We start from the raw sequence: 11,629 nt of genomic DNA, 5'->3' as shown, positions 1-11,629 counted from the left end.
CACATGGTTTTGATCGATTTTGGACCATTTTCACACCTTTTCAAAAGATATGCATTATTCATGAAGGATGCAAAATAGGCTCATTTTTAGCCATTTTTGGCCAAAAGGGATGGAGTATAGCCCATGGTTTTGATCGATTTTTGGTCATTTTCACACCTTTTCAAAAGTTATGCATTATTCATGAAGGATGCAAAATAGGTCATTTTTAGCCATTTTTGAGCAAAAAGCATGGACTATAGCCCATGGTTTTGATCGATTTTGGACCATTTTCACACCTTTTATAAAGATATGCATTATTCATGAAGGATGCAAAATAGCTCATTTTTGGCCATTTTTGAGCAAAAAGCACTGACTATAGCCCATGGTTTTAATCGATTTTGGACCATTTTCACACCTTTTATAAAGATATGCATTATTCATGAAGGATGCAAAATAGCTCATTTTTGGACATTTTTGAGCAAAAAGCACTTACTATAGCACATGGTTTTGATCGATTTTGGACCATTTTCACACCTTTTCAAAAGATATGCATTATTCATGAAGGATGCAAAATAGCTCATTTTTAGCCATTTTTGGCCAAAAGGGATGGAGTATAGCCCATGGTTTTGATCGATTTTTGGTCATTTTCACACCTTTTCAAAATATATCCATTATTCATGAAGGATGCAAAATAGTCAATTTTGGCCATTTTTGAGCAAAAAGCATGGACTATAGCCCATGGTTTTGATCGATTTTAGACCATTTTCACACCTTTTCAAAAGTTATGCATTTTTCATGAAGAATGCAAAATAGGCCATTTTTTGCCAAAAAGTATGGACTATAGCCCATGGTTTTGATCGATTTTGGACCATTTTCACACCTTTTCAAAATATATCCATTATTTATGAAGGATACAAAATAGGTCATCTTTGGCCATTTTTGAGCAAAAAGCACTGACTATAGCCCATGGTTTTTATCGATTTTAGACCATTTTCACACCTTTTATAAAGATATGCATTATTCATGAAGGATGCAAAATAGGTCATTTTTGGCCATTTTTGAGCAAAAAGGATGGACTATAGCCAATGGTTTTGATCGATTTTGGACCATTTTTACACCTTTTCAAAATATATCCATTATTTATGAAGGATACAAAATAGGTCATTTTTGGCCATTTTTGAGCAAAAAGCACTGACTATAGCCTATGGTTTTGATTTATTTTCAGTTATGATATGTTTAAGAGGGGAGAATAAATAGAGTCTGATGAAGTAGCTATTTGATATATTTTATTATACTGCAGAGATAAGTTGATAGGAAGCATGTATTCCATTAAAGTTTTTAAACTGAGAATAAGTTTTTGACAGACGATTTATACTACCTATGTGTTAATCTTGTTTTGGAAGCAAAGTTACTGGGCTATGAATAGAAGTGTTTAAGAAAGGAAACTGTAATGTAATAATGATTTGACTACATTTCTATGTAAAAATACGAGGTTGTCTTCGAAGAGAAAATATTGCTTGGCTGCTTAGCACCCGTATTCAAAGTGGTTTCTTAGAATCGAAGTCTGGCAACTGGAACGCCAAAATGGTTTTCAATAAAGTCACGATGAATTCTGTTGATTTTACTTGTGCTTGTTATTTATGACATGGACACTAGGAGTGCATTCAATATATTCGTGAAAACGTTGTACAAAGCCACACAAATTAGTAAGTTCAGTAGACCTCAGTAGATTGTATACCTTTAAAACTTTGCACTAATTTGTACGTAATTTTGTTAACTTTTTCACACGGATATATGGTTTGCAGTCTACCTGTACAGAGTAAAATTAACTATATTTTGATACATGCATAGATAGTCTTGCCATGTAGATGTAGAACTTCTCCACTGAGAACTGAAAAAATAAAATAATACATGGTTTTTAGGTAACTTTAATGGTTGGAAATTATGATGATCTTGGAGGCAAGTAGAGGAGATTTTTAGAATACAGCACATGATCTAACATCGGTAACGGCAATCTTATAGGGAAATAATAAACGTATAGGGAAATAACAAACGAGAAAAGAGGTGTAGAGAAGGAGATAAAGTGAAATCACTATATCTGTAACTGTGGATGGCAATGATGTATAAATAGGCTAACCTTCATCACATGCTGAAGAAGAGCACAGCGCTAGCTTCCTATCACGAAGCCCAAACACAGATTTAACCTGATTTAACAAAAAAGGTTGAATACCAAGTTGTTAAACGTCTATTAAGCAAAAGATAAAGTGCGAAACACATACGAATATACACTAACCTGATCAACTAACTGATGTTGAGTAAGAATAAACTCTCCCTTAGGATTCTCCAGTAGTATTGTAGCAATTTGTCCTTTGGCTCCACAAGCTGGTTTTGTCCCTACTAGCTGAACATTGACGTATCTACATACAGGGGTCACAAGAGGAGTTGTGTCTGCGGCCAGAGGAGTCTTGTCAACATCGTTTGCAATGCCATTTGTCTGAAAAAACGACACAAAGATAAAGCATAGGAAAACAATTTGAGAAACATTGCTCCATTTAATCTCTTTATTGGACGCCTGTAACCACTCCTTGTAAATGAATTAATGGCCATCACTAGACAGTGCCATTAAGGTAAAATCTTTTGTTTAAGACCCGCGTTACCTCGTCCTGAAACGCCTGACTGGGAAAACCTACAGCCGAATGCACGGCTTGGTGGGGAGAATCTATTGTTCAAGTCAACATAGTTGCTGCATGAATAAAGTTCATGTATCATTCATGAAGACTATTTTTCTTTCTACTTTTCTCAACTTACCAAACCTTCTTGAGTCGTGAACACTGTAATTGGTTTCCCAGGAGCTGAATCTTCTTGGATTTTTGCATCTGCTTCACTGGATGATTTGATTTCAACACGTGACAGCTGCAAGAAAGAAAACAAGAAGCACTTGGTGAATAACAAGTATGGAAAGCCCTGGTGGTAGTAGCAATATAAATCATTACTTACCCCTAGGGATTTTTCAAGGTATTGTTGATTATCAAGCAGAACTTGTTTCTCGTCAAATGGCAGAGTTGTGTCCATGGCTGACAATCCATCTTTTTCCACACTGCCCTAAAAAACACATGAAAGAAAGATGAAGTGAAGTGAAGTGGACTTGGTATCATTGGATTTGTTCTGAATAAATAAAAAACCAAGTAATTGTTCCCTATCTAATCACACGACAGTGCTACATTCAAGTTACATTATCAACTAAATCATTCTTTTCGAATTGGAAATTTAGAAGTTGATGATGAAGATGATGGTGATGATTACAAAAAATGTACGTATGAGGTTTAGCCTCGTTCACTTACCCTCACAAACTGCACAAAAGACATCAGCTTCTTCATGTATTTCTTAACCTCTGGTTTATCTTTCAGAGCGGTCATAATCTCTCGATTGTCTGGGAACGATCCATTGTTAGCATTGTACAGATTCTTCATGATCGTGAGTGTAGTGTGCTGCCAGGCAGGGAATGAACTAGCCACGTAGATGACACCATGGTTTGGCTTGGGTGGTGGTGAGCCTCCCTTGTGCTGTGAATAAGAAAACATGACATTAAAGGACTACTTCAACAATACGACGGCCATCTTGCCAGGAGGCAAAACAAAACAAAGATGACGGAAAATATCTAGAGTTTCGTGTGTTTGTCTTTCTTTTATGGTTAAAGCTGATCGATGTGTCGTCTTAATTCATCTTTTGTTGTATTCTCTTGTGGTGAGCTGTTAATACCAATCGACGTCATTACTGTAACAAAGCTTTATTATTATTAAGCTGTCAGCTAACGGAACATGTTCATTTTAAGCGCTGTTGGCCGGGTCATGTGATGTTTTACGATGCATGATTTGTCGGAGTGACATTCTAAAACTCCTTGCAACATCCATCAGAACTAACCCTGTTACCAATGACGCCACGCGCGGCAATTGCACAGTTTTCGCTGTGGAATACGAGATAGTATATATATTTTACCTTCTTGGCCTGTTGTGCTATTAAGTTCTTAATCCTCAGTCGCATATCGTGAGTAATATTCTCTAAGTATGCAGATGCTTGTAAGAGAACTTCGTCTTCTTTTCCGATAACAGGCCATGACGCGTCCACGATGCTTCCACTCTACAATACAACAAAACGAAGAACAGGTGTGAAGATTAGAGAAGTCGTTAAATATTAAAATATATACTAACCAGCACAACCTATCTAGGTTAAGCTGCATTGGTTTATCTGCAAGAATCCTAAAATTGATTCCAATAGTCCACTACCGAGATATGATTCGCATGTCAAGCACAAATGTTTAAATGCGAGGCATAATGCTAAGTGATTCATGAAAAATGAAAAAAAAAACAACTTAATTTCGTACGTAGCCTCGTACTAAAATCTTTTCTGTGTGACAAGCGTAGCATATATCGGAAGTGGACTATTGATTTACATGGATTTATAAATAAAAAGAAAGAGCAGAAGTAAGGATATTTTTAAATTTTCTAACAACCTAAAACTTTGATAAATTTTTTTTTATTCAAAGGTTATTTGAGGATAGGTTTTAAAACAAACTCGTGATGGCAGTAAAAAGCATGATCAACGCATCCAATCGAGCCGGTCATTGTATCAATACTTCTTACTCAGTCATCGCTTTTAAAATATATATATATTAAACTCACTTTGTCTATCTTTCGCCAGATGTGGTCACAAAGGTGGGGACAAATGGGAGAGAGCAGGAGTGTCTGGACCTGAATATCATGAAGAAACAACATCAGACTTACATACGTGAACCATCTGAGATTTCGTATCTATGTCAAACGGCACGGCACGTAATTGAAGGCATCCTTTGGACCAATGACAGTGCGATATCACTGCTTATCGAATCAGTTTACGCAAAACCAAAACTCTACATTTTATTTCTATGCCCTGACTTAAGGGAATCACAGGTAGTGTGCGTTGCTAATGCCCCACCTCTTAACGTTGTGATGGTACTGATCGTGACTTAAGGGAATCACAGGTAGTGTGCGTTGCTAATGCCCCACCTCTTAACGCTGTGATGGTACTGATCATGACTTAAGGGAATCATAGGTAGTGTGCGTTGCTAATGCCCCACCTCTTAACGTTGTGATGGTACTGATCGTGACTTAAGGGAATCACAGGTAGTGTGCGTTGCTAATGCGCCACCTCTTAACGCTGTGATGGTACTGATCGTGACTTAAGGGAATCACAGGTAGTGTGCGTTGCTAATGCCCCACCTTAACGCTGTGATGGTACTGATCGTGACTTAAGGGAATCATAGGTAGTGTGCGTTGCTAATGCCCCACCTCTTAACGTTGTGATGGTACTGATCATGACTTAAGGGAATCATAGGTAGTGTGCGTTGCTAATGCGCCACCTCTTAACGCTGTGATGGTACTGATCGCTTTCACATTTCAGTAAAGTACCTTGTTGGCTTTCTCTCGTAATTTGAGCGCATTTCTCCGGGTTCTCTGGCCATTTTCTAAATTCCAATTTGATAAGGGAATGAGGGCACAGGTTTGCTAGCCACTGGTTCCCTCGGAAATCAGGTCAACCCAGAGGTTGTTTCAGGATTCCATCTGTGAGTTTGCTATGCCCAGACTTAGATCAGCCCAGAGGCTGTTTCGGGGTTCGATCTGTGAGTTAGCGGTGCCCTGACTTCGGTATTCTAGTCCGATGTGTTAACCACTACACTACAAGGACCAACCACGCTGGTAACGCAGCCAGAATATGAAATGTAGGGTAATCGTGAGGATCCCAGAGCGATATTTTTTCTCTATAGATAAGTTGAACACCGTAAATATGTACGCAAAGATTAGACATAGTATAGTAGTAATAAGTTATGCGTTATAAGTTATTACGTGGGTTCGAATCCTGCCAAGGGCATTTGATATTTTTCTCTTATTCTCTCTACTTCATAATATACACACCGAACGCATAACTTATTACTACTATACGGTGCCCTGACTTAGATCTGTCCAGGGTTTTTAAGGATTTGATAACATTGAATTATTCTCAGTGAAAAAATAAGCAGGTGATTTTCTACCTCGATGAATCTGAACACAAGATCTCTGTGCATGCCTTTAGTGCACACTTCTCTGTACTTGTCACGTGCTGCTTGGAGCTCGTAAAACCCGGTCTTCAAGGCCTCACGGTACATCATGTTTTCGTAGTTCGCCTCCGTCATACGAATAGCTCGGTTGATTTCACTAAAAATATTATGTATGCTGTTAGATGTTTGAAAACTGTGATAAAAAGGGAGTGGCTTTAGTAAGAAGCATTTTTAAATATCATTGCCACCATCACCACCATCAACATCACCAACACCACCATCAGTACCACCACCATCAACATCACCAAGATAACCACCATCACCACCACCACCATCAACATCAACACCACCGCCATCATCACCACACTACCACCACCGCCAAGATCACCACCATCATCACCATCATTATCAACACCACCGCCATCATCACCACACTACCACCACCGCCAAGATCACCACCATCATCACCATCATTATCAACATTACCACCATCACCAGAATCAACTACAACTTCAGTAAATCATTTTCTTTATCATAGTTATCATCATCATTAGTGTCCCCGATCAGTGCTAGAAGACTGACACATTAAAACATTTATGTATGTATATATCACCATCACCTTCATTATCACAGGTGCCATCATTTTCATCGCCATCATCATCATGTTGTCAATAAAACAAATAACCGCAACACCCACAACAACCACGACACACCACCACCACCACTAACGAACGCGAACAACAAAATATACAGTTTTGGAGCACAATGTAATATTACCAATAATAAAGTTTCACAAGGAATGTGTGGTTTACACGATAACTGTGAGTGTTTTAATGATATTAATATGCAACATGTAAAACATGATTCTGTTTCACAAGGAATGTGTGGTATACACGTCAACTGTGAGTGTTTTAATTAATATGCAACGTGTAAATATGATTCTGTTTCACAAGGAATGTGTGGTTTACACGATAACTGTAAGTGTTTTAATGATATTAATATGCAACGTGTAAACGTGATTCTGTTTCACAAGGAATGTGTGGTTTACACGATAACTGTAAGTGTTTTAATGATATTAATATGCAACATGTAAAACGTGATTCTGTTTCACAAGGAATGTGTGGTATACACGTCAACTGTAAGTGTTTTAATGATATTAATATGCAACGTGTAAACGTGATTCTGTTTCACAAGGAATGTGTGGTTTACACGATAACTGTAAGTGTTTTAATGATATTATATGCAACGTGTGAAACGTGATTCTGTTTCACAAGGACCGTGTGGTTTACACGATAACTGTAAGTGTTTTAATGATATTATATGCAACATGTAAAACGTGATTCTGTTTCACAAGGAATGTGTGGTTTACACGTCAACTGTAAGTGTTTTAATTAATATGCAACGTGTGAACGTGATTCTGTTTCACAAGGAATGTGTGGTTTACACGATAACTGTAAGTGTTTAATGATATTATATGCAACGTGTGAAACGTGATTCTGTTTCACAAGGATCGTGTGGTTTACACGATAACTGTAAGTGTTTTAATGATATTATATGCAACATGTAAAACGTGATTCTGTTTCACAAGGACTGTGTGGTTTACACGATAACTGAAAGTATTTTAATGATATTAGTGTGCAACGTGTAAACGTGATTCTGTTTCACAAGGAATGTGTGGTTTACACGTGAACTGTAAGTGTTTTAATTAATATGCAACGTGTGAACGTGATTCTGTTTCACAAGGACTGTGTGGTTTACACGATAACTGTAATTATTTTAATGATATTATATGCAACATGTAAAACGTGATTCTGTTTCACAAGGAATGTGTGGTTTACACGTCAACTGTGAGTGTTTTAATTAATATGCAACGTGTGAAACGTGATTCTGTTTCACAAGGAATGTGTGGTTTACACGTCAACTGTGAGTGTTTTAATGATATTAATATGCAACGTGTGAAACGTGATTCTGTTTCACAAGGAATGTGTGGTTTACACGATAACTGTGAGTGTTTTAATGATATTAATATGCGACGTGTGAAACGTGATTCTGTTTCACAAGGAATGTGTGGTTTACACGTCAACTGTGAGTGTTTTAATTAATATGCAACGTGTGAAACGTGATTCTGTTTCACAAGGAATGTGTCGTTTACACGATCACTGAAAGTATTTTAATGATATTAGTGTGCAACGTGTGAACGTGATTCTGTTTCACAAGGAATGTGTGGTTTACACGATAACTGAAAGTATTTTAATGATATTAGTGTGCAACGTGTGAAACGTGATTCTGTTTCACAAGGAATATGTGGTTTACACGATAACTGAAAGTATTTTAATGATATTATATGCAACATGTAAAACGTGATTCTGTTTCACAAGGACTGTGTGGTTTACACGATAACTGAAAGTATTTTAATGATATTAGTGTGCAACGTGTAAACGTGATTCTGTTTCACAAGGAATGTGTGGTTTACACGTCAACTGTAAGTGTTTTAATTAATATGCAACGTGTGAACGTGATTCTGTTTCACAAGGAATGTGTGGTTTACACGATAACTGTAAGTGTTTTAATGATATTAATATGCAACGTGTGAAACGTGATTCTGTTTCACAAGGAATGTGTGGTTTACACGATAACTGTGAGTGTTTTAATGATATTAATATGCGACGTGTGAAACGTGATTCTGTTTCACAAGGAATGTGTGGTTTACACGTCAACTGTGAGTGTTTTAATTAATATGCAACGTGTGAAACGTGATTCTGTTTCACAAGGAATGTGTGGTTTACACGATCACTGAAAGTATTTTAATGATATTAGTGTCCAACGTGTGAACGTGATTCTGTTTCACAAGGAATGTGTGGTTTACACGATAACTGAAAGTATTTTAATGATATTAGTGTGCAACGTGTGAAACGTGATTCTGTTTCACAAGGAATGTGTGGTTTACACGATAACTGAAAGTATTTTAATGATATTATATGCAACATGTAAAACGTGATTCTGTTTCACAAGGACTGTGTGGTTTACACGATAACTGAAAGTATTTTAATGATATTAGTGTGCAACGTGTAAACGTGATTCTGTTTCACAAGGAATGTGTGGTTTACACGTCAACTGTAAGTGTTTTAATTAATATGCAACGTGTGAACGTGATTCTGTTTCACAAGGACTGTGTGGTTTACACGATAACTGTAATTATTTTAATGATATTATATGCAACATGTAAAACGTGATTCTGTTTCACAAGGAATGTGTGGTTTACACGTCAACTGTGAGTGTTTTAATTAATATGCAACGTGATTCTGTTTCACAAGGAATGTGTGGTTTACACGATAACTGTGAGTGTTTTAATGATATTAATATGCAACGTGTGAAACGTGATTCTGTTTCACAAGGAATGTGTGGTTTACACGATAACTGTGAGTGTTTTAATGATATTATATGCAACATGTAAAACGTGATTCTGTTTCACAAGGAATGTGTGGTTTACACGATAACTGTAAGTGTTTTAATTAATATGCAACGTGTGAACGTGATTCTGTTTCACAAGGAATGTGTGGTTTACACGATAACTGTAAGTGTTTTAATGATATTATATGCAACGTGTGAAACGTGATTCTGTTTCACAAGGACCGTGTGGTTTACACGATAACTGTAATTGTTTTAATGATATTATATGCAACATGTAAAACGTGATTCTGTTTCACAAGGAATGTGTGGTTTACACGTCAACTGTAAGTGTTTTAATTAATATGCAACGTGTGAACGTGATTCTGTTTCACAAGGAATGTGTGGTTTACACGTCAACTGTAAGTGTTTTAATTAATATGCAACGTGTGAACGTGATTCTGTTTCACAAGGAATGTGTGGTTTACACGATAACTGTAAGTGTTTTAATGATATTAGTATGCACCGGTGAAACGTGATTCTGTTTCACAAGGAATGTGTGGTTTACACGTCAACTGTGAGTGTTTTAATTAATATGCAACGTGTGAACGTGATTGTTAAATCATATGGGATCCATCATGTGTTGTTATTCCATTTGCCCTCGACCACCGACGACCATAAAAACACCCCATCTGATAGGCTCCAGGGATCTGCTATTTACCGATTCATTACCAGACGGCTCTTGGGGCCATTCGGATTGATTGTTCTTATAACATATCGGTAATTTGTTATTACAGATTCATCCGGGTAGTCGGTCGATGGCAGACGTAAAGTCTAAGGCAGCTGCACCAATTGCTTTCTATTTCAATCTTCGTTTTGAAATCTGCATTCCTGATTTATTGTCCGACTGAAAGTCCAGCGCTATGATCGTAAACAGACAAAAACAGACACGAACGAAGAACGATCACTCGTACCTATCAAACACGCGATCGTTGAATGAACTAGCATCTCCTGTCCGCAGGGAGTCTTTGGCCTCGAGGATTTCCTGCAAATATGCCAGAAAATCGTCAGATAATGTATGTTTTGAATGATCATAATCTCAGATCAATTAAAAGGAGAATCAGAGAATCAATCTCATCGTGTTGTTTGAATTTACGGCGACATTTAGGGACCACGTTTTCCGTTTTATCTGCTTGTATCCTGTAACGTTTTCTCACAATATAACATTCAAGTTCCTAAAGTTCAATTTAATTTGAAAACGTCGCCTTATGAATACTGAATAGCGACCGTGGTTCGTACTGTTATTGATCTTTAAAGACTCAAACCGGCTGCTTCCAAATTGGATGATTTGCGCTTGCGTGCGTTTTGATTGGTTTAAAATCGGAGCCATTGAAGAGTCTCAAACCAATCAGAAAGCTTGAATAAAACACAGGGTTCCCACGAAGTGTCAATCGAGGGAGGAAAATCACCTTAATCCACTCGTGGAAAGTATAGAGACGTAGAATTCCAGCGTCAGCCATTTTCTCAACAAAGTTTGCATCCTCAATTGTATCTCCGGCATCAGCGAGCGTCAGTCTCATGCCTGAAATGGCAAGATGTAGACAGAACTGTATTTTGCGCATGTTCAAAAAATTGAAAAATCATACTTAACTGCGCATGTCCAGAAAATTGGCGGGTAAATGGCAGACGCGTGGAGATACTTTAAGATTCAAGAGCGGTTTGATTCAGCATTTGTTTGTAGAAATAGAAATTAGTTTTATTCTTTTTTATTTAGTTTTAAGTTGAAGGTTTCAAATTAATTTCTTCACAGCGTTTGTATTTTTTGGGAGTTTTTCAGGTAGTGTCGACTCGGTAAGACACAGTTTTGTTTTCATAAAAAGATAAACTTTAAAAGCGCGGAGCCCAAGCTTCTTGTGTAGCTCGTTGTCTCCACGAATCATCTACCTACCATCAGCAGAGAACTTGTCGAGGGCTTGACGCAACGTCAGGAAATTCCCAGTAGATTTAGACATCTGTAAAATAAAAGATAAACTAAATCATATATTTAGACTTTGCTTCAAACGTACTTTATTCTGCGTATCTGTGTGTTTTTCTTAATAAAAGGTAACATCAAGAGTAAATAAACTAACAGAAGGAATCTCTGATATCCATTCTTGTAACCATCATAGGCGACGTTTGATGTTATTTTTAGAA

At 37.2% G+C, this 11,629-nt stretch overlaps 1 protein-coding gene across 1 annotated transcript in view; it reads right to left on the bottom strand.

Annotated features, from left to right (window-relative positions):
- Positions 1–1,243: 1,243 nt before the first annotated feature.
- Positions 1,244–11,629, bottom strand: part of LOC116308801 (leucine--tRNA ligase, cytoplasmic) — a 54,150-nt gene continuing 43,764 nt past the window's right edge. Inside the window, exons 24-35 of the mRNA XM_089038806.1 lie at positions 11,385–11,448; positions 10,906–11,018; positions 10,411–10,481; positions 6,044–6,206; positions 4,659–4,727; positions 3,976–4,116; positions 3,321–3,542; positions 2,977–3,081; positions 2,788–2,892; positions 2,273–2,473; positions 2,117–2,183; positions 1,244–1,870 (exon numbers count right to left, since the gene is read on the bottom strand). Of these exons, the coding sequence (XP_088894932.1) occupies positions 1,809–1,870; positions 2,117–2,183; positions 2,273–2,473; positions 2,788–2,892; positions 2,977–3,081; positions 3,321–3,542; positions 3,976–4,116; positions 4,659–4,727; positions 6,044–6,206; positions 10,411–10,481; positions 10,906–11,018; positions 11,385–11,448 (1,383 nt within the window). The 3' untranslated portion in view covers positions 1,244–1,808. The remainder of the gene's footprint in view (positions 1,871–2,116; positions 2,184–2,272; positions 2,474–2,787; positions 2,893–2,976; positions 3,082–3,320; positions 3,543–3,975; positions 4,117–4,658; positions 4,728–6,043; positions 6,207–10,410; positions 10,482–10,905; positions 11,019–11,384; positions 11,449–11,629) is intronic.

Source organism: Actinia tenebrosa, unplaced genomic scaffold (assembly GCF_029948245.1).
Source record: "Actinia tenebrosa isolate PJP-AT-01 unplaced genomic scaffold, QUT_ActTen_1.0 PGA_scaffold6__47_contigs__length_16458017, whole genome shotgun sequence".
NCBI lineage: Eukaryota > Metazoa > Cnidaria > Anthozoa > Actiniaria > Actiniidae > Actinia > Actinia tenebrosa.
This window is presented reverse-complemented; position numbering and strand designations above follow the sequence as displayed.